Below are 26,862 nucleotides of genomic sequence, written 5' to 3'. Positions count from 1 at the left end.
CACAAGATGAGTTCACGTTTTTAGTTGACCACCGAATACACATTTTGTTCTTAATAAAGACACTCACGAAAACCTTAAGGAGACTGAAATAATTTGAAATTATTTGTGGTATATTACAAAACAGCTCATTTTATTGAACTGCCACTATGAAAATATTTTTCACATTGAATATATTTAAAGAATTAAAATAAAAAAGGCACACCTAGATTAATGATCTTTGTCATCATCGTGTCTCATTCTTCAGGTGCAGTGAATAGAGCTATACCACCATCTGACAAACTGAACTGATTCTTGAGCATTCTTGTACAGAATCACATTAATCAACTTATCTTAATCAAAACATCAACTTACAGAATGTTAAATATTTCAACTTTGAAGACAGAAGAAAATCAGAAATAAATTTACAGGATCTTTATCAGAGAAAGCACGATAGCAGTTTACTGTAATTGTTCCATTGTGTTTATGGTAGAACCCTTTTATAGAAACATGGAATTTCAATCCATAGGAATACTGTAATGAACATAAACCATTTAGAAATGCAACGTGCCTTTTCTTGCCTGCTATGCAAGATAAAAATAGACTGATGTTTAAAATGCTCTAACACCCTGCAGAATAAAAACCTGATTGAAAATGTATATGCTTAGTGAAAACGAACAATTTCCTTAACAAATATCCTTCAGAAATGCAATACTGCCCTGCTTCTGTGCATTCAAACAGATGCTGCAAGTTTATAGTCTGGACTTCAATGATGTGAGGCACTCCAGGTTCCCTTGATTTCCCATGTTCCTGGCTCTCCCTTCCTTGGGAAAAACAGTAGTGTGGGAATCAGAGACAATATTATTACCAGGGGATCTTGCCCCATCTTTTTCAAACAGGAAGAGAGAACACTCATTGCCATTCCTACGGCACCACCACAATCGGGAAAAAAATCCCCCAGTTACATGAAGAAACGAAATGAGATTACAGTTGACAGAGAAGGCTCTGAGAGCAGCTGTGAAAAAGCAAGGAAAAAGACAAGAAGCTGGGAATAACAAATGTGCATTGGGAAAGTGATGTCTCTTACAGTAGCACTACTGGTTTTGGTTCTCCATGAATTTTGGACAATGAAATATATCAGCTGGAAAGCATACATACAAAGACTAAGCAGGAAGAAATCAAAATTCAACTGACAAACAAAACCACAGTATAATCCTTTATTATAGCCTAATTTACTTGATGGTCTGACTCATGATTTTCGAGTCCTGGGGGTTTGCAGCACTGCTCCACTATTTCATCAGATCAAGCACCACATTTACCATGTAAGTTCCTGAAAAGGGATTTGGATTTGGTTGCTGCTGCTTCTTGATTTCACCGCATTACCTGGATCAAGTACGAATGCTTCCATTTCGGTGTGCGTTTAGAAAAAGGACAACTCAGTTTACACGCACCCTCCCGCGCCGTCACCCACTTAGAACCGCAGATTTACAGAGTTAAGGAAATAATTACAAAAAGGGCCCCGCTTTTCCACATCTTCGGCGGGGTACATTGGCAACAGCCTCACATGGCATCACTTAAAGTAGCGCAGACCCAGGTCGCCGTGACCACTGCTCCCGTTCACCAGTCCCGCCGCGCAGCCTTCCGGCGGGACGCGGGAGCCGAGGGCGGGCGCTCCGGGGGGAGAGGCCGCTGGCAGCTCCCAGGCAGGAGATCCTGCTTCACCAGACTCCCGCGCTCCCGAGAGACACCTGCAATCAGCCGCTGCGTTCACTTCGTCTTAAAAAAGTACTAAAAGAGTGGGAGCTCAGCCCACGGGCGGAGAACGCAGCGCTCAGCCGCGCCCGCCCCGAGCCCCCCGCCGCTGCGGACGGACCGGGCCCCTCGCCGCCGGCGGCCCACTCCCTCACATCACTTCCCGGGATGCCCTCCCCGGCCCACAGCGGCGGCCCGGGGGCTCTGCGCGGCCCCGCACCGTGCCCAGCACACCCGCCGCGCCGTCGCTGCGCCCTCGCCCCAGCCCGGGGCCGGCGAGACCCGGGAGCGGCGGCCCCGCGCCCCCCGACCAGGAAGGAGTGGCGGCGGGGCAGCCGCGTATCCCTCCGCGGCGCCGTGCGTGCGTGTGTAGCGGCGGCGGCGGCTCCGCGGGCCGCGCGTGAGGCAGAGCCGGGGGGAGGGAACTACTTTCAGGAAACTCGGGCGCCGGGCAGCGCCAGGCGCCGGGGGGAAGGCGGTGGCGCGGGCCCGTCCGCCGGCGGGCGCAGGTCAAGGGGATTACTTTGCTCCCCTTGCTCTTCTCTCCGTTCTCCCGCCTCCTTTTCACCCGTGGTTATTTTGGATCAAGCTGTGGCGGCGGAAGGAGCCTGAAGTCAACGCTTCCGCCCAGTTTTCCTGTGAGGAGGAGGCGGGGGCGGCCGCGAGGAGCCGAGGCGGCGGCAGCGGCCGCTAATGGAGTTACTGCTGGGGAGGAAGCGCCGCCGCTGAACTTCCCTGCGGGCTTTCTCCCTCTTCTCCCCCTCGTCCTGCGGCCGGGGGCTCCTCTCTCGCCCTGGCAGCTCCGCTCCCCCTCCCTCCCCGCGCCTCTCCTCACACAAACAGCCGTGACGCATCCTCGTTCTCCGCCGTCCCCCCCCTTCCCACCCCCAGGCTGGTTTAAAACGCCTCCCTCCCCCCGTCACCAGCCTTCTCCTTGGGGCCGGCGCGTCTTCCCTCCGCAGTGGTCGGCGTCGCTTTGGAGGGGGTGGGAGAGCCCCGTCGAGCGTCTCTACCCCCCTTTTCCCGTCCCCCCCCCCTTCCTTCCCCGCCTGTCCCGGCCTGTGGCAGCTCCGGTGTCTGGAGGAATTTGTGCCGCCGCCTGCCCCGGCTGTGCGCGGGAGGCGGGCGGGCAGGGAGGGAGGCGGCCGAGCAGCAGGAGGAGGAGAAGGAGGAGGAGGGCAGCAGCGAAGGCGGCTGCAGCGGGAGATGAGCTGCAGCGGGAGGACGGTGCGGTGCAGCTTTTTGCGGCAGGGAGCCATCCCTTGTCTCTACAACTCTGTCCCCCTTTAACCGGGAGCAGCTCGAGAACAGAAGATCCGTGGTTGTTGCTGCTGTTTGCACCACTACCTTCACCACCACCATCATCACCTTTTAAGATAAGGGAAATACGCTGTACCGCCGGACAACAGGATTTCGCATTTCCAGGATAAAGACCGCTCTCCTCCCCCTTTTCCCTTCCTCTCCCTCACTTCACCGCACGGCCCGTGCCCTGGCCGGGGGCGGCGGACCGGGGGGGTAACAATGGTGAAGTTTCTGGTGAGTTCTGGCTGCGCCCTGGCTGCGTCGGTGCTGCTCCGTGTGCCTGTCGGATCGTGGTGAGGAGAAAATGAGCGAAGAGACGGCGACTTCTAACAACGAGTAAGTGGCCGTGCCCTCACCTCCCCTCCGCCCCGGGATGGGGATGGGGATGGGGCTCGGCGCGTCCCTTCGGCTCTGCGCCCCGCGGGGCCTCTGCCCGCGCACGTACGTGTCCTGTCCTACCCCTGCGCGGACTGCGCATTGCTGCTCGCGTTCATGGAAGCCCAGAAGCTCCCTCTTTGTCAAGGAGCTTAGTTTGGAAGGGCTGCGAGCCGGCGGCCAGAAAAGCTTGGTTTAGTTAAAGCCCGATAGAAAACGGTGCAGATAACGATGGTGTCTTGGAGCGGGAGGATGGGTTTAGTATGCCCAGAGAGGTATCAGCACGTACCACCTCTGATAATATCCTATTACTTGTAGATATTTCACATGGAAACTAGTGTGTGGGAGCTTCATCCTGCAGGAAACTGCTCCTGAATTTTAATTGGATGAGTCAGCCAGTGTAAATACAGCTTAAACCTACCCTAAAGCTCTTTTTTTTTTTCTTTTAATGAGCACTTGTGACTTTTTTTTTTTTTTTATTTCTCCTCAGAGAGAAAAGGGACAGTTCAAGGATCTCAATATTTTTACTGTGAGGGGTTTGAAGGCAATCCAGAGGAGATTGTGTGTGTGTGCGGCTGTATCCTCTTGAATGTAATCTGTCTTTGAAATACATTTTGGGTCGGAGGCGATAAATATTTGTCAGAAAACATCCGAGTTCTTTATGGCATTGAAAAAGGAATATGAGGTATTTTGAAACTTTTCCTGTGATCGGGAAGTTTAGAGTTGATTGCTGCGGTCTCCGAGCCGTAGCGTTACGATTTGCGATGTCGGGGTTTGCTCGGGCTGATTTTATGAATGATGCGGTGACTGCCGCGGCCATGGCGGTGGAGAGGGAGCGCTGCGCCTGTTGTGTCTGGGGGTAGCGATGAGGGGCAGGGGAGCAGCCGGGCTGCCAGACAGGGTGCGGACGGGGCTCCGCCGGCAGGAAAAAAGGATTTCCCATTTCACTGCCTCCCTCCAGGCAAAGCCTGCACACCTTCCCGTGCGCTCCCCCGAAGAGGCGTTCGGGTCCCCGGGGAGTAGCGCGGGCCGAGCCCCGCGGGGAGCGGGGCCCAGCGGGACGGGGCTCGGGGCGCTGCCGCCCGCGGCGCGGAGCGGGCCGAGGGGAGCCGGGCCGGGGCAGCCGCCGCGCCGCCCGCGGGGCCGGAGCCGGGGCCGCCGCCGCCATGTTTCCTTTTTTGTGAATCGCTCTCATTTGCATACCACAATCTCCATTCATAAAAAAAAAAAAAATTACAGAAAAAGAATTGCTGTCACCACCGCTGACCTGCGGCGGAACCTGCCCTGCGGAGCGCCCGGAGCGGATGCTCCCGCGCCGAGGGCCAGCCTGCGGCCCGCGGCCGGCGGCTGAAGGTCTCCAGGACCTGCTGTATTAATATGTGCTGTTCGCTGCTTGTTGACACAGTTATGTGGGAAATATCAGCTCGGGGAGGTGCTGGGAGCACGTGATCCGCTCCATTCATAAAATACCTGGCTGTCCATTCACAGTGCAGTACAGTGTCTGCATTCAGCAGCCTCGCAGATCAGACCTGCATGGGAAGGGAGAGGCAGCCAGGCCGGCAGGTTTATCGGAGAAGGCAACAGAAAGAGGGCCTATGGCTGCGAGCGTGGGAAGTCACTGTAGAAGGGGCTGTAGGGGGGACGAGAAGGCTTATTTTTATAGTTTAAGTTTGTCCTTTTCCTATAAAGGACCATTAATTCAGAAGTGCCTTCTCGCTGTATCATCTAAGCTAGGAAGAGTTATATTCAGAAAATGTTGAAATATTTTCCCTTCCAGAAATATTGACCCAAAAATAGAATACTGAAATTCAAATTCATTATTATTAACGTTCTTTGAAAACAGTATATTAATCCATTTGGAGCAATTTACATTTTATTGAACAATACTGTCTTAGATATGCAAAATATCAACCTGGTGCAGAAGGGAGTCGGTCATACCTAATGAGGCATCTGAAAATGTTGCCCATCATAAAATACAAGTGACAGTGAAGACAACTAAATTGATAGAAATCAGCACTGCGGTTCATTTTTGTCTACTTTGAGAATTTTACAGCAGATTAGCAGTCATTATTTCTCCTTAATCTATGCCATGGCTAAAGAGACCTCTGAAATATCAGAATACAGGAAATTTTTTTTTATTATGGCATAAATTGTTTAGAGGTCAGTGTCTTAACTTTGATTTTAAATACATTGAAAATTAAAAAGATAATAAAATTGAATGAAATTTACTGATGAAGAATCCCTAAAGCAGACAATATATTTGTTTGATGTAACTGTTTTGTGGTTGCAAGTATTAAAATGGTGATGTTCGTTGCTCACGAGTACCTATTTCATTAGCCTAACAAATTACACTGAGGTGATCCTTAATTATACATTCATGGAGTGGAGGAGGCCTGTTGTTACTGCAGCCTAAGAGACTACCTGAAATATTACTAGCCTTTACTTAATATGAGAAAGGAAAGCTCACATACAGTATTTGGTTTGAGTTTATTCAGTTATAGAACTGAATGTGTATAGTCTTACAAAGCACTGTAAACACTGATTTTTCTCAAAGAAAAGATTTTTATTCTTTTTTACTTCAGTTATTAGAATTTCAGAAGAAAAATAAAAAGTGTTTCTCAGTTGCTCTGCTTTTTTTGACAGCGTTTTTGGTGAGGCCAGAGTTGTTATTTCTCTCTTGTTCCTTTTGCACACAGTACAAGCATGTCACTTTAAATGGTTGGGAAATTCGATTGAAACACCAGATAAACCATTCGTGAAAACAGGACAGATCCACAAATGGAAATTGATCATATATTCAAAATTCACTGTGTTTAATTTTATCAGTATCATTGATGATATCAATGGCCTTGAGCTTATTAACAGATCTTTTCTCATATAAGAGTGAATACGGGTACTTTGCAGTGCATTTTGTGTCATTGTGGCTATAGCAAATATTCTGGTAATTGAGTGTTATTTGTTTATAAAACTTCATTTTATGGAGTAAGATATAAATATTTGTGGTGTCTAGAGCTTGACCTCAGTTAATGATGTTAAATTCTCAGTGGTGGTAGGAAAGATTAATTAAAAAGCTGCATTAAGGACTACAGGTTTCTTCTCGATGATGAACATATGGAAGGCAGCCTTATAAAATTCTCATTGCTACAGATGAGTTTTCATTGGTGACTTTTACATTGTTCTTACAATGATGTTATTGTATTTGTCAGATGGTGTTACGTGACACATTAGTTACGTAGAAGTGTTTCTATACTTCCAGATAATTTTAGTCTTTTTCCCCCTCAGTGGTGTTTTGCAGTCCGTGTGGACAGCATCAACGCAGTGTGTTCACAAATACTATCAGTTTTTCAATTAAGGAATTTGTAGATTTGTGGACTCAGGGTTGATTTGCTATTCATGCAACTTAACATAATGTCAAAGCAGAGAGGTCAGTGAGCACTGTACCAAATTCCTGTTTTGGTGGCAGATTTTATTGCTGAATAGAAATGCTACTGAATTCAGTGTTAGGTACAACAGAATAATTATGTTGTGTAGTCCCCATTCAGTAGGGATGAATGATGACAGGCTTAAGATGGAGTCTGAGTTGTTGCTATTGAAAAGTGGGAACACGGCTTTACTGGCTTGTTTACCTTCCTCTGTATTGCAGGTGGCCACTTTATTGTGCTCTTGAATTGTATTCAGAGGTGCTTTTACATACTGTATTTTTACAGATTCAGACTGTCATATGCTAATTGTTTTACCACATAAATACGGTCAATCTTATACTCATTTTCCTAGATAATTTAATAAAGAGATTATAAATGAGATAGAGTATATAGTAATGCTGTGTGCTTAACAGCCTCTAGATTACGAAACTATAAACATCTTCAAGTGTTGATTTGAAAAGTAAAGCTGAACTATATTTTTAAATAAGGTACTTGTTTATGTTTTCCTTCAGTATATATGAAAATACTGTTTGTACTTCATTTGTGATTCAGAATTGGGTTGAATTTGTTTTACAAGCTAAGATACTGAAAGATGAACATGAAATTGTATCGCAAAAAGTAATGCTAATTACTTTAGGTTTATTGGTTCTGGGAGGATTTTAACACTTGTCAGCAGGCTAGTATTCTTTCTGCTGTTTGGGCCATATATAGACTTATAAATTTTTCATCCCTTAATGAAAGGAATTTGTAAAAAGAAGTAGTTTTTTTAAGGAAAACATCTTTTAACCCAATTGATTGTATTAAATCATTGCAATTCTGATGTATTTTCTTCTGAGAGAATGTTTCCTTATAGAGTCCTTGGGAAGCATTTCCAGTTTTATGAATTGCTTCTTGCTGTCTGTTTGGCTTCATGTTACGTGACGCTATTTTGAAGGTGAAACTGAATTTGCATGTTACATAATCTGAGAGTCAGTTTGGTGTGTTTTTGTTATTTTTTTTTAAAAGGTTCACTCTAGCAACAATTTTTGGTTACTGTGATACTGCAGAAAAATGCTTTTGGGATGTTGCAGCATAACTGGAGCCAGCAATAATATTTCAATTAAAGAATGATGAGTGTTTCCCTTGTTTGTTCATTTAAAATTCAATGCTCTTGAAGTGTTAAAGTGACAGTGAGGATGTCAGTGTGCCTTTTAAAAGTAGAGACCTTTCTTGAAAGGAATATATCTTGACAAGACTGGAAGTCACAGGATTAAAGCTGAGGGCAATATGGTGGTTTTTAGGCTAAACACTGGCAGTTTTGTTTGTTATTTACCCATTCTTGTGTATATCTGGAGAAATTGTATGTATTGGTGATGACTTCATGGGATTACAACAAACACCGGAAATAAAAAATACTTTTCAGAGTATTGATACAAGCTTAAAAAGGAGGCAGAAGAAATAGTTTTGTCTTTTTCTGGTTTTCATTCCCCTGATTCAAAACAAGTAACTATGATAGGACATACTGTGTATGTTGTCTTACATGCTGTTGTTCAAATGTTTAAATGTCTGCCTTCTTCCTCTTAATTTTCTTTCTCAGTTGGAACATTTTGCAGTTTCCTTAAAGGAATTTGAAAGATATCTGGAAGTTGCCATTTTGTTCAGGATCCCAGTTGCTTTATGGCTGCCTTAGAAAGGAAAAATCTTTGTCTTTTCCCTTTCTGTTTTAGTGTGCAACAACATTTAAGCAAGTGAATTTTAGCTAACACAGTTTGCACAGTTATTGAATGGCTGGAATTGATTGTAAATACAAATTAAATGGTCACTAAAAATATAAAATTTGTTCCTTCTTCTCTCCCTTGAAAAATATTCATGCCTCTTTCTGAAAGCACTTTCTGTTGTTAAGTATTTATTTAATTACTGGCAATTAATGTGGTACAAATATTCCAAATTAAAATTCAATAAGATGGAAAGACATTTGCAACATTTTTTATACTTTCTAATACTTTGTTAGGTGTGTCCCCTAACCAGTCTTGGTAGTCAGCAGAAATTATCTTCAGCAATGGTTGGTTTTTGAGGGAAGGAAGAGGACTGGATGCTCTTCTGTATTGACATATATTTCTAGTCTTAAGACAATAGCAATATATACTTCTGTTGCACTTGCTTTTTTTGTATTCTGCAAGAGAAGATTTTTTTTTTTTGGTGATGCTTAGATTATGCTCTAGTAAAATCTGTTGACTGTCACTACTCCCTGTGGTTTTTCTCATTCATGAGGTGATAATATGTTGTATATGGTAACATTTTATGGTATATTTTACTAGGGTAAGCCTGGTACTTCTCCTACTTGAAAATTGTAATAGGAATCAATCTGTAAGACTGTGGTGGCATTGAACAATACTTACTTGTACGAAATAAGCAGACATTTTAAGTGCATGTGTTTTCAAATCTTTTCAGACTTATCTTTTATGTAATATCATACTGATATCTGTGATATCAGTTTGTTAAAAAATATGTTAATTTATTTATATTCATTGCTTTATTTTAATTTTCCCTTACATATGACAAGAAAAGAATTTAAAAAAAATAAGCAACCTACAAATCTTTAGGTATGCTGAGGGACAAAAAAAAATGTGCATTTAAATGCTCTGAGTGTTAAGATTTGTTTATAAATGTGATTCTGATTAAATAACAACTGACTTGTATGCCATTGCAGGCACTAACTCCCGGTGCCCCAAATAAGGTGGGGAAAATAGATGGTGATAATAATAATGTCCCAATATAGTGACAATAAATGCATCTATACAAGGAGGTCACTCACAAGCATTTTTTTTCTAAGAACTCACTGTCATATGATGGTAAATAATTCAATTCAAGTAGGGAAAATAGGCCACAGAAGCTTCATCAGTTACTGTGTTCCATTCTGCATTGCTGCCTCATACCAGGCTTCCATTTAGAACAAAATATTTTTCATGTGTGCGCTATGCAAGAATTCCCCAAACGTGTATAATTGAAACATCTGAACCATCTTAAAAATGAGGTGGTAAAGGATCTGTTTCTTCTTCTCCCCCCCCCCAATGTATTAATTGTTGTGTCTTCACTACTGCTATTTGTGATATTTTAATTAGATGAGGAAGTCTAATTCTGTTACAGTGAGTTTAACACTCTTCTATTCAGAACCCCAGAAGAAATTCTGTGACCCAGATGTTTGGCTTGAATGGTTTTGTGAGGTGGTGTTGGTTTGAATGGTTTGTGAGAGCAGGTATCATTAAAGTCTATGGAAAAGTTGTCTTTTTTTTTCTTTTTTTTTTTTTAAGAAACTCCAAGAAAGCAATACCAAATAAATAGGTCTTCCCCAAGATGATCTGACAACTGTTGACAACTACCCTTTTTTCTTTGGGTCCTGCTGACTAGTTGCGAAACTAAACTGAAGTTTGTCAAAGCAAAAACGAAACTGATTTATTTCAGTTTCAAGTCAAATGCTGTGGCCAAACAAGGATACCAACAAGGAGCATCAAGAATTTCATTAATGAAGCAAGTCATTACTGAAAACTTGTATCAGGTTTATGAAAAATTGTTTCTGAGTCAGACTGCATAACCCCAGACTGGTAAGATATAGCTGTCAGTGAGGATTCCTGCCTAGCACTTTTTTTTCTTTCAGAAATTGTGCAGAACTGTTTTGGTGAAGTGGTACAAACCTCGAGGGCAGAAGTTATTGCTCTCTCTTTAACCTCTTGAAGGAATTAAGTAAGGGTAGTGAAAGGTGGGAGTACAGAACCTGCTCTGATTTAGAAACCTTTCAGCCTCTCATATAGGATAAAGTATTCTGAGCCCTGAGTATTTCTTTCTCTGCATGATGTGCTTACTCTACTCTGGATCCCAGTCCAGCACACCTTAATATGAAGCCTGTGACTGAGGCCAATGTATGTTGAATCTTGAACAGGAGCACAATTTTTAAAAGGTGTAAAGAAGCTCGAGTCGAGGCCCATACATTTAAAATGGGCAATCTTGAGGGGGTTTTTAATCTACAGAAGTAGCTGACCTGAGGTACCAAAGCTGTATGTTTTTAAGCACTAGTTGTTGATAATCACTGGTCTTTGCTCACTTTAGAATAATTTGGAAGTTTCCTAATAGGATAGACTTAGGATGGGTATGTTTGTGCTCTCTTCTGAGGGCAATTATCTATCTTGTTACAAGTTCCACTTGTGGTTCAGATGCTACTGATGTCTGGGCTACTGGATACAAAAAAAAATTGGGGTTGCTGTTTCTAATTTTGCAAGATTTTAAAGAAAAAAATGGAGAAGAAATTGATTGCTGGTACCAGTGGTATACAATGAGCATGCCAAGGGAATGCAAAGCTGTAAAATTAAATGCTTGAGAATTTTCAGGCTTGAGAGCTGAGACTGTGCAGATACAATCCATGTGGCCAGGGTGTATGAATTTTGATGATTTTGATAATAAGGCAGATCCAGGAATATAATCAGATAGCCTGGGTTCTGCTCTCAAACCTTCAATACTAGGAAATACCCATTTTCTTTCTTTTAGATCCTTGCTTGCCTCATTTGCTTCTCCTCCTGTGTGGGAGAGGAGGACTGCACCTTCTGGTCACGCACAGATGTGGTGCCTGTGCACCTTCTGGTCATGCTGTGTAATTGACGATTGCATCTTAATAAGCGTTAAAATTCTGTAAATACTAATACTGAAAGGTAAAGCAGTGTTCTGACAGGTTTGTTAGGGGTTGGCTATTGACATGTATGGGCTTATTTGCTGTGGAGGCACCTAACATAAGGGTTTCTGAGGTGTCACTTGTGTCCTGGAGGAATAGTGTCATTCATACTTCAAGCATGTAAGTGCAAAGTACTTGCAGCTCTCATTGAAATGAAAATGCCAGTTGCTTATCATTTCTTAATCAGTCAGTATGTTTTCTTTCTGGATCTTTTTTCCTACCTCTTTTTTTTTTGATGGGGGAAGGGCAGGCAGGGCAACTTATAGGTAAACTGTGGTGTTCACAAAATCTTTTACTATGTTATGCTCTGTGCTTCCCGAAGAAGTTTGTGTGTGTAAAATCAGGCCATTATTATAGAGCTGTTTTAATGCACTAAGGCCCATAAGTGTTGACAGAATCTCGCTTCATCTACTACTTCTCTCAGCCTCCAGAAAACTTTTTAATGGATGTGTAACCACTGCTTGAGCAGTCTTGTGATGATCTCTAGCACAGTACTTTCATGCTTTCTGTATTTGTACTGAACGGGGCTCACTTAAAATATCTTATATTGTCCTAGCTGTATTCAACTTGACACATCCTCTAGAAGAGCCCCCATATGCACCTTAAAATGTACGTGCTCTGTTACTATGGTGATGGAGAATAATCGTGCATGTTAACAACCCTGCATTAGGTAATGGAGGATTTGCAGAAATCAGTTAAGCATCTGCCTGGGGCACTGAAAACTGAGTTGGTGACCAAACCTCCACCTCAGTCTCTTGGCTGCAGACAGGCTGAGGGAATCTTGTTATGGGATTACATGCTTCCCTCTTCCCCCTCAGGTTGTCTGAAGGGTGAAGACGACTTTTTGGTAATAGTTTCAAAAGTTGAAGTAACGTTGCCTTATCACATGCTTTTTAAGTATCCTCCATCATATACTTAGGGTGTTCTGCATAGTGTAAAGGAGATGCTTAGGCAAGCAAGTTTTATGTTTGTCACTGATACAAACCTGATTTTGTTTTTCTTTGAACTCTTCTAGGCTTATGGTGCATGAATTCACTAGCTTTCATTTCTCAGTTATGGTCACCTGCAAATTCTGCAAAAGGAGAATATGTTCACATTCATTCCTCTGAAGCAAGGTAGAAAACATGAGCTCTTCTTGGTCTATTAGTTGAATTGTGTATGAAGAACAGGTCTATTCAAGGAAGCTATTCCAGAGCAAGACATGAATTTAGAGTGTTGTAGTTCCGTATAGTGTAATTCTTGCGGGGACCTTTTATTCTCTTTATCCTGGAGTAAGTTGTGGTTAACTAGGGGAAAACTGATAAGCTTAGTTAGCTAATTAGAGGAGCTTTTTCAGATTCTCTCCTCTCTTTCCTTCTCTGCTGTACCTTTTTAAAACTGTAGGGGTTTTGCATTGATTACTTAGTTATTTGTTGGGTTTGTTTCTTTGTGTGGGTTTTTTTTTGTTTTCCATTTGTTTGATTGTTACTTCTGAAATGGCATATCTTTTCCATGTTTGGAGGTGTGTTGGCTTTTAGAGACCCATCCCTGTAGGTTTTGGTTTGGTTTTAGCATTTTTAGGAAGCATTTTTTTCTGAGTATTTCTCTGTATTAGTGTTCTCTAACAGCTTATCCTGAAAAGCTTCTCTGGAAAATAATACACTGGTTAGTGTCTCTTTGAGATGTTTTCACTGGTGCACTGAACACCCTTACAGGTCTTAATACCAGGGTTTTACCCTTGAGCAATGGTAGCAAGAAGCCTGTTTTTTACTGCTCTGGAACAATAAAAACATAACCCAAATACAAACATGTGTTTCCTTTGCTGTAGAAAGACAGAATGCTTCCCACAGGCTACAAGTTCATCGTCCTTTCAGCAGTGAAAGAAGAAGACGTTACAGAAATGTCGAAAATCAATGTTGAGTCACTTCTTTGCTACAGAAAATTCAACTTTTTTGATATTTGCAAATAAATCTTCCTGCAGTAGAACTACAGTTATAGGTATAGCTCCTTTTCCAAACAAAATCAAAATGTATGGATTAAACTTGAAGAATAACTGGAAATAAATTTACCGAGTCTGTTATTTCAGCTGCTTTTTAGGCCTGAGCAGCTACTGGCAGATACAGGATTGGCTTTTCTGTGTTTTGGCCAATCTGTCCTGTTTGAGCTTGATCCCCACAACTGAAGCTCAACGGATGAAGTAAAAGCTTCAGGTTAGTTTTAAGATCCTCATACTCCTTTCATCAAGAGCATGCAAACAATGAGCTTTGATGGATTTATCATCCCAAATAGGGCACAATGATCCAAACTTTTGCCATGTGCTTTAGAAAAAGATCATTTCAGTAGAGAAGTTGCAAGAGATATTCTAATTAAATTTCACATGGCCAAGGAGGAAAGAACAAGTGTCACTTTTCAAGGGCAAGAGTGATTTTTGGTCAGGTTTTCTGAGATTGCTTCACAGTTTTAAAGGCAATTACAATCAGATAGTGCAGAAATTGTAATATCCTATGGTAGAGATTATCTGCTTTCTGCGTTTTTTGTTTCTTTGCTAACTTATAGCTATGTATTTTACAGTGGAGAAAACATAACTGCCCTTTCCCAGAGCATTAATATCTGTGATCTAAGGTGTATTTGGTGAGAGGGGATTTTTTTTCAATGTTGTTACTCCTTGACTGAGACAAACATTCCCTTATTTTGTCTACATATTTGATTCCTGACAAATTCAGCCTTAACAGTTGAATTGAAAGATGCTGTTCAAGCTTTTATCATTAACAAAAAAAAAATTTGGTTGTATCGTGTCTACAGTAGGATATAACTTCTCTTATCTTTATTTACACTGGAAAATGGTGTTCTCCAAAGGACTGTTTTTGCTTTCCTCTGCAATGAATTCTTACTATAGCTCTGCAAATAATTTTGTCAGAATTTACTTCTCTTTGTCTCTGGAATATGTCCTTTGTCAATAACAGTGCTGGTCAAAAAGTAGGAAAATCTTTTGGTCTAACCCTTTCTTCCTACAATATTCCAGTAGATCACATGAAGCTCGGATCAGTACTTCTCACACTTTAGATAGCCAGGTAGTGTTTGTATGCCTTTAACTCCCATGAGAGCATGATCAGAAATTGCTCTAGTATCTGACAGCAGAGGCAAGGAGGATTATGTATTAGTTCTGTCTATGATTTTGTAAGGTTTGTTTTTTCCTAATGATAAAACTTCTCTTCATTAATCTTCAGTTTCTTGAGCTCCATTATATACCATTTTCTGCACAAAGGAAAATGTTGAGTGTGTGCTTTATTCATTTCAGTACTAGCCTTGTAGCAGTAGTTGCCCAGTCTCGTGGTTGAGGCTGCTACCAGTTAGGTTCCAAGATCCAGAGGAGTTCAGTTGACTTCAGTATTAATCATATCATTTAGGATTGTACAAAATTATTTATCTGTGGCTCTGAAGGGTCTGAAAGTTGCTGCTCCTTTGTAAAACTATGCAGAAAAGGGTACTCACAAGCAAATCTTCATAATTCTATGGGTGTTTTTAAGAGGTAAGTATGAATTTCTTTTTAAATGCCCCCTCCCCCAGGCAGTATGAAGATTTGTAATGATGTAACTAATATGTGCTATGGGTGGGTTTGTTTTAATGGGTTTTGATAGACTACATAATCTGAAATTCTTTTCAGAATGGGTTTGAGGGTTTTGTTTGGGTTTGTTGTGTTTTTTTTTTTCCAGACCATTTCTGTTAACCTGTGAAGTATTTCAAAATAAGCTACAGCTGTGTAAGAACATGAGCAGTTTTACTAAATATAATGGTACTAGTGTTGTCATTTTGACAAAAAATAACTTTGTCTCTGTGTAGTTAATAGTTACCTCTTAAAGCAACTAAAGCAAATTTACAGTTGAAATCAGTTAATGAGGGAGAGTGGGAGTAGATTTATTTAAAATCCACTGAACTTAAAGGCTTGCTTGTTTGCTTTTTAATGGTAAAGCAGATCTGTGGTTTGAAATGGTTTGAGGAAGTTTTTGTGACAAGGCAAGTGATGGTTCAGAGGGGTCAGCTACAGTTTCTCCTTTCTGGGAGACTGGAAATCTTCCTTTGAAAATGTTTGAAAAACTTAATACATATTGAAGATCTTCAAAGATGCAATTAATATCTGCACAGAGTGTTCCAAGAGCATCACAAATGAATAATATTAGTACTGTATTATCTTAAGATGTTAATGCTGCTGTTACCTTGGTATTATTAATGCTTTACAGAAAAACATAAGAGTTGCCATAAGGGATCTGGCAAAAATTCTTGTTGTCATCCTTTTTCTGACTTTTCTACTTCCTATGGAAGTTGGTTAAATTCCACGTTCATCTGTTTTCCTCATTAGAAGGTTTGAGCTGAAATACATTATTTGATTTTGGATTCTTTGACAGGAAACTTTGCCATGTAATTGTTTGGTAGGGCTTCATTTGACTTTAGCAATAATTTAGTTTCAGATGATTTATCTCTTCTTAATTCAAGTGTTGTGTTTTCAGGCATTCAGAAGTTAAAGTGAATTGAATTTGCTATTCCAACTTATTCAGTTTTAATTTTTTGGTATAATTTGCTGCTCATGTTTCTATGTTAGAACTTGAAATTAGTCTTAGTATCTAAATGAAGTACTTCAGTATCTGTGTACTGCATGGGTATTTCTTTAAATGGTTTGTCTCACAAGAACCACATGAATAAGGGGATGATGGAAAATGGTAAGCATGATGTTCTAGGGAAGAACTTAGCAATTCAATTTTGTTAGGAAATGCATTGAATTTATGGTCATGTTAGTGTCAGCTGCATGCTTTCTGATGCCAAAGTAGTGTTTTAGCAGATGGAGAAAGGGATTGAAAGGTGCTGGTGCTCTTGGGCTTTGGCCTTGAGCGAGGACCTCATGAAGTAGGGAGGGGATTGCCTGTGTCACCTTTCTTCAGTCTTCATTCAGTCAAGGCTCATTCATTAACACTTGGAAAGTGGGTGTGTTTGTTGTTTATTTCGTTGTTTGGTTTTTGTGTGTGTTTTTTTAAGGTGCTATTTTACACTAGATACAATTGAGATTCAAACAAAGGATTTATTGATTAAAAGTTAGGTAAATACTTCAAAATTTGTCTGTGTGTTCCACCTAACTGTAGGTCTGTCACTTTTGTACAAAAACAAAATGTGTTTAATGGAAATAAATTGAATTCAAGAAAATTCTAACTGTTTATTTGGGCCAAGGCAATACAGACTGTAAATGTGAAATCATAGGGCTTTGAGAGAGCTGCTGAGTATTTTAAAATAAGTTTTTTCCGCTCGTTGCTGTTAGTGGTGTTGGACTAGAATTAAATTACACCAGGGCTGGTTTTGTTGCATGAAACACTTTCTCAGCTGTAAAATCTTGGTGATGTATCTTCAGTGAAACTCTTGTTTTTTCAAGGTGGTGTTAGAGGGATGAAAGTATCAAATAAAAATACGGGGGAGGCATGTGGAAGGGCAGAAGTAAAGCTTCTGTAAGAGCTACCTATGTCTACAAAATATATTAATTCCTTTCCCCTTATTTGAGCTGGACCTTCTGCCGAGACAGTTCTGCTGTTCCAGCTGGGGCTTGCAGAAGCCGTAGTGACTGCAGGAAGTGATATATACCATTCTTTTAATTCTCAATGGCATTGACAGTTGCCAAAGTTTCTTTTCTTTGCTCAAGTCTATCCTTGCTGCAAGTTAAAATGAAAGGCAATAGAGACAGTAAGACAATGCTGAAAAGATAAAGAAGACTGACAAGGAGAGAAATCTAATGTCTAGTTTTAGGTATGCATTTAAAAATCAATTAGGCAAACTGCTGGCATTAAGTTTCTAAAATTATTTCAGATGCCTGTCTTGCTATTTGAAAGATCTTCTTGTAGCAGATTTTCAAGTTTTTTCACTGAACTATATAGTACACTGAACATTTAGAGTCCGTTACTAAGATGGCTTCTCTTATTGAGTTATTGCCCTGTCACCCAGTGCATTGGGTTCTGGAAAAATACCTGGTAAACTCCACAGCCTAATTGATGTACTGTTTGGAAGTGTTGGAAGCTATAGAGAGTTTGTCTAAGAATTGCTTCTAGTCCTACCGCTGGTATCCATGGCAGTAGTAAGAAAACATTTTTAGCCAATTTTTATCAGCTTCACTTTTTAGCTTTCTTGTTACTTTTAAAGAATGCCCAAACACTATTCTCTGAAACTTTAAAGAAAATGCAAAGAGAAGTTTAAATGTCTCTGTGGGCTATGCAGCTGCCATTCTTTATATGAAGAATGACAGGCTTCACCAGAATGTCTGGCTCCTAAAGCAGGAGACCATGATGCTGAAACACATTAGAGCAGTGTTATTTATATTCTGCCAAAAGCAATTATCCTGCAAGACTTATAAATATATGTTAGCTTTTATGTGTGTGATAAACTCTACAGACTTCCACAGAGATCTGTAGGTCTACTTAGAGTGATATATTTAAATTTTTGCAGGACTGAAGCCCAAGTGCTTGCATAAAAAGATGTTTCTAGTTGCAGGCATATGCTGATTATTCAGTAGCATGGCAGAAGTGCTTCTTTGGGATTGGTCTGTTAGGATTCGGATTGTTACTATGCCGAGCTAAAGAGTTTTATATTTAATGGTACTTGATAAGAGTTCTTTTAAGAAACCTGTTTGGATCCACGAGGATTCCTTTTCAGCAACAGCTTCTAAGTTCCCAAGGGCTCTTATCTGTCCAAGAACCCTATTTTTAATTTCTGTGAATCCTTTACTTTTGTTCCCCATGAAGATTTATTACTCCTTAAAAGTATCTTCGGCTAGCTCTTTCAAGCCCTAAAAGTGGCTTTGTTTTGTGCTGTGTCTTTTTGTCACTGGGACAGAAAATGAGCTCCACTGTTCAAGAGGAAAGGCCTGTACTTTGGGTCTTGGCTACCAAATAGAGCAGCTTTTCTGTTCACCCCACAGCTGCTGTTAATGTTTCATTCTGCAACTGCTAGAGGATGGGCAAGTAACCATCCTCATACGAGACAAAAATATAACTCCATTAGTCAGCTGGCGTGGGTTGTTGAAGCAGAAATGCAGGCAGTATTTTCTCCTGGTGGAGAAAAATCCATCACATCCTATTAAAGTTGCCATTAGCTGACTATAGGGCAATGTACATTTCCTGAATCCACGATTGCTCGTTCTCCTTACTTTGATGGCTGTCTACTTTAAAACTTGTAATTTAGTCATAACTATTATAAGATCATGTTACATCTCTGGGGTTAAATCTATTTGACATATAATCTGTCTGGGAAAAGCCCTTTAAGAAATAATGGTTCTTGATACTAACTGAACTTCAAATTATTGTTGTGTGAATTGGAGAATCTTGTTCCTAAAGAGATTCCATGAGCTTTCTGAAATCTGTTGCCCTATAGAACTTGTAAGATTTAATATTTTAACTATTAGATTATGTAGTATTTTAATTCACTGCTGTTAAACGCAGATTTTGAAGTTTCTGCCAAAGGTGGGTTTATTAGGGTTTTGTTGGTGGTTTTTTGTTTGTTGGCTGGTTATAGGCTACTGGCATCTTTGACATCCTCTTACCAGTGTTCATTGTAAGGTTTAAGTGAGCGAGGGTTATAACCCTTCAACTTTTTCACTCCAACATTTGAACCCTTAAGTTTTTAGATGCTTAATCTTCAGAATTATGGCATAAAGCAGAACCAAGAAAACAGAAAGATGCCATCTTTTCATAGCTGCTTACCAATGAAAAGAAAATTGTTTTTCTTTGCTATTCTGGAAGTGGCAGTCTTCTGTCATGTGTAGAGTCATGTTTCAGTAGAGGATGATTTTTGCTCTCTAAGGGAGATAGAGATGTGGTCACGCTTCCTCTTAGTTGAGTGCTTAGAGATTTTGTTAAAAACCCTTGGCCACCTCATTCATTGTTTCTTTAATTGTTTATGTATTTTCTTTATGTAGTGTGGACAGAGTGAAACGTTCAATTTCTTAAATTGAGAGGGATGAATATTTAACCTTAACGTAAGGATTGAATGGTTCTTTACAATAACACTTCTGCTATTATTGTATCAAATGTCATGGATCTTTGGTTGCAGGTTACAGGTACATTAATACCTATAAATTAAAGGCAGAATATTATGCAATGTTATCTTGTACAGCCCATGTCTGTCTCCACATTGTGTAGGATACTGATGAAGAAATGAGGCAATTGCAAACTGTGGTCTAGTTTTGCTTTTTATTGTAGTTATGTTTCAATATAGGCAGAGCCTGGATGTATCTCCAGCTAGCTGACAGTTGTTTGTTTTTTTTATTTCTTTAGGGCTGGTAATAGACAATGCCTTCTGCTGCTTTGGTTTGTCTCCCTACTCCCTCTAGTAGAGCTGCTTGTTGTTATTCTCAGTAAGCTATCTGTGTGGTAGTAAAGAACTTAAGAACATAGCAGTGAGCAGAAGAGGTAAAATAAGAAAATTAGATTACTGTTATACAAATATAATTACTAGTTGAATTAAACTAAAAGTAAAAATCACACAGCTCCAGCTGAGGGAGCTATTTTCTGTCAAGTCACTTCCTTGCATGTTCATGTAAGTCATGTTCCCTAAAACTTGGTATAAAAATGTTGACAGAATTTTGTACTATTTTATATAAGAACTTTTTTTCTGGGCTAAAAGCTGCTGTAAAAGGCAATTATTATTTTGGTAAATTGAAAATAAAGTATCTGAAAAAATGAGTTTTATCTTCCCAGCAAAGGAAATAAGCAAGATCCTTTTTCATTGTATTTGATCAGACAATCCTAGTTTTACCTGAGTTAAACACAACTTCGTGCATCTAAAGGTTGGGCCTTTTTGAGAAACTTATCTGCTCTTCACTGAGAGTGAGTAGTAGACTATCTTCTGAGGTGCTGTGTCTTGGGGTGGTTTTCCTATTGGATTTTTGCAGTTTGGTTTTCAGTAAAACTTTAATGCTTTCCCTGCAAGAAAGGAAAATCCATCTCCACTATATTTCTTCTTGGCCTGGCTTTGCCTGGCAGCTTCCAGGCAGCTATGGAGATTTCTTTTCAGCTTTCAACCTTTCTCTTTAGTCTCACTCTCCCACTGGTGGGCTTATCCTCTGCATGCATTGCTCATCAAACAGGCACTGTTTTTTCTGCAATACAGTAATTTGCTTTATGTCAAACCCATGTTGTGTGCTGAACAATGCATTCAAGTCCTTGATTTTTCTCTGGACTACTTGAAGTTGTGTGTAGACAGCTGGGTAGTTTTGTGAGAGAAGCTGGAGCATGCTGTAAATGCTTGTGGGAGTATGGACAGGGCTGCTCTTATCCTTGAAGCAACATTATCTATATTTCCTGCTCGTTACATTAATATATAGGCAAGATGTAGTAACTGGTCTCTATGAACATAGGCACGTGGATGCTGGTATCTGTTAGGCTTTAGCCCTTACCTGCTTCTCTTCGGATTGGCTTGGTAGGGAGCTTGTTTTGCCTCTTACGAATTGAGAGAGATTGCCATATGGTCTGGTATAGTTCATGTACACAACCGTGATCCAGTAGAGGAAAGGCAAACTCCCAACCCCCCTACTGCTGTTTCAGAAAGGAACAGACAGGAGGAAGTAGGAGTGAGAACAGATTTCTGGATAGATTTGTAGGCAGTGGGGTGAATTCTTAGCACTTCCCACCAGAAGTTTATTCTAATAGGCAATGGGTTTTAACCATGTATATACTGCTGAGGAAGCTGGAACATGAGTATGAAGAGTAAATGCATAAATAGACTTACAGGGCTATTTTCAATTTAAAATTATAAAAGTATTTATTTCATATCTGAAACAAGGCCGTGGTGCTCTCAGCCTCTAGTTGTGTAAAGTTAATTATGGCTTGATTTTTTTTTTTTTATTTTTAACTTCTATTTTTTTCAAAATTTATGTGCAATTGAATGTGTGCACTACAGGCTGTATCTGGAAAACACTACTGTAGCAGTATCCTGACTGACTGAGACTTTCCTAAGGTTTACACCCGGTGTATAAATAGTTCTGCAGTGATTGAAAAATATGCCAAATGCAACAGAAATTTTTTCCTGGTTTCTGGGTCCCTTAAAGCAAAGGGGTAGTGTTGTCTATTTGTTCCCAGAGAGAACAGGAGAAATGAATGGATTTTTATGTTACATAAATGGCTATGATATTGGTCATCAGTTTCAACCTGATTTAAACCTTTACTGCTTTACTGAGTTAAAACAGTAAATACGACAAACAGAAGAGCAATCTATTTAGAATTTAAAAATTTGTATAGACTAGAGAGCAACTTCTATGGCTTTCATGTGGATTAAAGATGATTTTATACATAAATGCCTCCCTCAAAATGAATAGTTTAGATGAGTCTTAAAAAAACTGCGTAAACCTGCATTTCTAATGATGAAGCACAGTTACGGGCTGCCACTGAAAGCAATAGTTTGCATTCACCTACACAACCCTAGCCTTAGATATAAGGGGCACATGACTGTAGGTGATTTGGGGCACTGATCTGTCAGAACAATCTTTTTGGGATGATGGATTTTCTGTTTTGGTTGCACAACCAGTTCACTTCACAGTTGCATACTGAACAAAGGAAGTAGGAGAGCTGTGCCTCAAGACTGGAGAAGAAAGGGGTGAGAATTCAGGCTGGATTTAGGTGTGTAGGTTTAGTTGCCTTCCCATTTTCCCACAAAAGTGAGTAATTTTTACCGCAGACCTACAGATGCTGAATTACTGATCGAACTCCACATGTATGGCTGTTTAGACATCTCCTGTGAATAATACCTTGCAATTAATAAGGAACTCACAAAATGAGAGATCTATGTACCATTTATGTGCTATGTATAGTTAGTATATTATACTCCTATCGTATAACTGTTCAATGGAGCATTGCCCTTTAATTTGTCTCCTGGAGATGGATCGTCTGTCTGTGTCAAAATGCTTACATGAGTGTAATCTGGAAGCTGGTTTTCTTCTGAATGCCAGTATACTGGAATCTAGTGTTTAAAGCTTGAAATTCATGGATTTTGTATTTCCTTGCATTCTCAACAAATACTGAATAACTTTCTGTAAATAGTGATCCTTATTAAAGATGAATAGCTGCAAAACTTGTAGAGCTTTCACATTTTGTGGGTTTTTTCTTCTTCCTCTTTTGTAGAGGGGAGATTTGTATTTCCTCTCTCTTATGTGCTTGGCATAATAATGAAAGCGCACAAACTGGGGAAAAAAAGTGGTAACAAGCAACAGTGGTTCATGATGCCAGTAGTACTGCAATTTGGAAAATGTGTTGTACCAGTAAATTGACGAGTCTCAATTTAAATTTTAAGAGTTTCCCTTACAAGTAGTCAATTAACAGTATAGTCACTTCTGCAGTTTTTGTTATTCTTTAATATGAATAAATGGTTTGTAGCAGAAAAGGTTCAGTTGCCAAGTGAATTTTTCTAGGTTGTTTTTAAAGGCTACTTTTTTATTTTAAACCTTTTTTCTGGGTGATATTTCCTTGAATATTGGTGACTGTGCATCAATGAAGATGAAGTGATGAATCACTTCAGGCAAATCACATTTGTTTGGTATATATTAAACTTCCAAATAGGAGCTGCTATAATTCTTTTTCAGTGAAGAGATCTAGACTGAGTATGCTTAACCCTTCCTGAGTCTTATTGCAGTTTGTATTCAGGCTTCTAAATTCATGTAGTGGGATTACAATCTTTAGTGTTAATTTTTTGTAAAATTATCGGTTTATGTGTATGAAAGTTTGGCCAGATATGCTGTATCAATGTTTTAAGCAGCAAGATAGTGCATGTTTCTTTTGTCTCTGTACTGAAAATACTAGCTTTTACATGGATTAACAATAGGAAAATTGAAAGTTACATGTGGGTTATGTGTGCTTATAATTGATTTGCATCTTTTGATGTGTTTTTGGTTGTATTTCTTGAAAATTGTAGTTTCTCTCACCACATTGTGAGATAAACTTTTTGCGTTGTTCAAGATACCTATTTTTTTGTGCTACCAGAGTTAATCCCCTTGCATCTTCTGGAATCAAGAGTGCTTTTCCTTTGTGTATTCAGTAATTACATAAGGAAATTCAGTTTGTTTTGTTAGCCTATAAACTGGGCTTTACTAAATACAAAGAGCTCCAAAACCTCTCACAGTAAGAATACTGAGAAAGAAAATGTACATTTCTTAGGAGGAAAACTGTTCGTAACCTTTTCACTTGGTTTGTCTTCGTAATTCCACACATATGAAGCCAAAAAAAGAGGAAAATTTAAGATCTAAGTTATGTCGATACTGCAGAAAAAGGTCAATTGTGCCAAACTTTGTGACTTAAATTCTGAGGGTTTGTATTGTTAGTTGTGTCTTAATCTCAAAATACATATATAATGTAGATAAGCAGGCAGGCTCCAACTGGCTTGTAACGTGACTGACCCCTTCTTTTTCTGATCCATACAGACTTACGTGAATGAGTTTGGCTGCAGCAGCTGCTGATAGTGAAGCAAACGCTCATACACGTGTTCAGTCACTGCTCTGGAACTTGTGTTGAAGTATCATATCTGCAGAACCACTTTGAGCAGTTACAGGATGGCCTTGTGACAAAATCAGTAATTTACTGATTAGGGTTGTATAATTGTTCTGGATCGAAGTTACCCTTTCTTCTGGATTCACATGAGCTTTCCCAGTGTTGATCACTGCAAAGCTGCAGAACCAGTGGAGAAAGTGCACAGTAGGAATAAATTATCAGGGCAAGAGAAGGATGGAGGGTGATTCTGGCAACAGTGCCAGATTGAAGTGCTTATAACAGTAATTGTAGTGCAGGTATGCAAGTTGCCTTGGATTTGTTAGTAGAAGATAGTGTAGAACTGTCAGTAGTTTTGTATTCTCTCTCCAGTCTGTGTTAAAGGACCTCCTGAGATCAGACTGCAGAGAGGAGTTACAGGAAAGATTAAAAGAAATCTGATTGCTGTGTGTTTTCAGCTGTCTCTGCGTACTCACTGTGGAAATGCTCTTAGAACCTTTCTTTCCACTCCTTGATGCTTAGCACTTTCCCACCTGTGTTATTTAAAACTTAATATGATACTGATTGTAATACAATAGCTTGTATTTGCTGGAAATTACTTAATCAGTTAAAAATGAGAAATTTCTATTTTTTATTTTATTTATTTTTATTTAGAACCAGGGTAACAGGTTTTTTTCAAGTTTAAATTTAGCTACAGGATTTTATGCTGCCCTTTTAATTCTGGGAAAAAAATCAGTGTATTATAGAAAGCCATAGCATAAGAATTGCATGTTAAACATGCATTGTGATTATGAATCTCATTGATGAAGGGCACCCAGTTTTTTCTCATGTATCTGCTGCTTTTTTGGGAAAAGGAGATGCTGCTTCTTCTCGCTTTCCTATTCCTTCTGCATCCCTTGTTTTATTTTATTGGGATTTTTTCCTTATCTTTTTCTTCCTTTTTTTTTTTTCCCCATGATGTTGTTTACTTGGTAGGGAAGAATTTATGCAAGCCATATTTCCCCCCCAGTCTTTTCATGTCACTGACTTTTGAAACATCTACTACTTCACTTTTGTTACTTGAGTTCTGGCATTTTTAGCTCCCTCTTCTTCCCCTTACATAATTCTTAGGCAATCTCTTCTTTTTTGTGCTTCCTAAAGAAACAACTGTCAGCTGCTTTTTGGCTTGGGTTTGTGGGGTTTTTTTGTTGTTGGTTTTGGTTTGGTTCTTTTAATTGGCTTTTTATGTGGAATAGTGAATATCACTTTTTAACTTAGTCTTTTATGAAACTGCCTCAGCTAGATGGTTGTGTTGAGTACTGGTCACAGAACACTTCCCAGTCAACACAAGGCTTAAGAAAACAAGGGTGACCTAAAATTGCAGAGTGACAGTGCTAGAATTCTTTAACTCAAATAGTCACTTCTATTATTACGATTATTAAGAACTAAAAAAGTCTTCTCTCCATTCCTCACAGTATTATTAAAATCACAGGCAAATTAATTCTGTCTCGGAATTACTGCATGATTAGAGAATGTTTTTTCTTCTCTCCCAACACAACTTTTTGATATTTGAATGACCAAATTAAAGAAGTAGAGTCCTGAAAAACACTACTGTACCTCCTATATGTAAAGCTCATATGTGATGAATGCATTCCCAATGTTGGGTTTTGAACAAAGTCTACAGAATTCTGTCAGATGGACTTCTATGATACAGCTGGTACTTGAGGCTTAAATTCCTAAATAGTGAAAAATATGGCTGAAAAATTAGAGATTGTCTGTTAGCACCACTAAAGCAGTTACTTGTAATATGCTCTTGGTCTTTTGACCTTGCTTTTCAGGATGTATAATAAAATGCTGATTGCTTTTCTTCAGCTAATAAAACGGTTAACGACTTCTCCTCGCTTATTTGGATTACTTGAACAGTATCCTTGCAGATAAGAGTACTCAAAATTCATTGCTATTTATAAAAAGGGAAAATTATTTGTAGTTCTCACTGTTTTAATAGTAGGCACTGTGCTTGGAATATGAGTAGAGAAGATCCTTCTGTTGCTGGAATAAGAGAAAAAGTGTATAATAAAACACAAAGTACAAACGAAACAGCCTAATTAAGTTTCTTAAGTTTTACCTTCTCCATCTACACCCATTTGTTCATTCTACCAGTTTAATTTCTCCTTATATTTATTGAATATGTAATGGCCTCCTCTGTCTCTGTAAGCAGAGATATTTATTTTTCTGGTTCTGTTTCTTCAGTTATGCAGTCAGGATTCATTTCCAGTGCTGTTAAATACAAGAACACAAACATTTCTGGAATGGCTTAATGTATATCACATCAACTTAGTAAGATTTTTCAATTTTGTACTTTAGTCTAGGTATTTTATTATGTACTGTTTTGTGTAATAGAAATGGCAAATAGCCATTTAAAACATTTTTACGGTGGATAGCATTCATTTTTGTTCAGTAAAGCTGTGCAACATAGATGTCAGAGCTGCACCAAAAAAAAAACAACCTGTAGAGTTGTTCCTTCATGACATTTTTGTCTCATAGGTTGACTGAAGCTAAAAGACCTTTCTTTCACTCTGACTTGGATTCTACTGTCTAAAAACCATTTTGAGCTTGCATCATGTTTGACTTGGATTCTTGGTACTTTAATATATTTTGAGCAGTTCAACTTAGCTGTCTCCAGTCTCCCTTTTCAGAACTTCTTTGTGGTGAAGTTCCACCCTAAACCCATAATTTATCACAGAATCATGGAATTATTTGCATTAGAAGGGACCTCAGAGATCATCTAGTTCCAGCCCCCTGCCATGGGCAGGGACATCTTCTACTAGACCAGGGCTCAAAGCACCATCCAAGCTGGCCTTGAACACTTCCAGGGATG

General features: G+C 39.6%; 1 protein-coding gene across 1 annotated transcript in view; it reads left to right on the top strand.

Moving 5' to 3' along the window:
- The first annotated feature begins 3,227 nt into the window (after positions 1–3,227).
- Positions 3,228–26,862, top strand: part of SPRED1 (sprouty related EVH1 domain containing 1) — a 64,360-nt gene continuing 40,725 nt past the window's right edge. Inside the window, exon 1 of the mRNA XM_064658484.1 lies at positions 3,228–3,366. Within this exon, the coding sequence (XP_064514554.1) occupies positions 3,335–3,366 (32 nt within the window). The 5' untranslated portion in view covers positions 3,228–3,334. The remainder of the gene's footprint in view (positions 3,367–26,862) is intronic.

This window comes from Pseudopipra pipra, chromosome 6 (genome assembly GCF_036250125.1).
Source record: "Pseudopipra pipra isolate bDixPip1 chromosome 6, bDixPip1.hap1, whole genome shotgun sequence".
NCBI lineage: Eukaryota > Metazoa > Chordata > Aves > Passeriformes > Pipridae > Pseudopipra > Pseudopipra pipra.
Note: the sequence above shows the minus strand (reverse complement) of the source record. Positions and strands in the feature narration are given on the sequence as shown.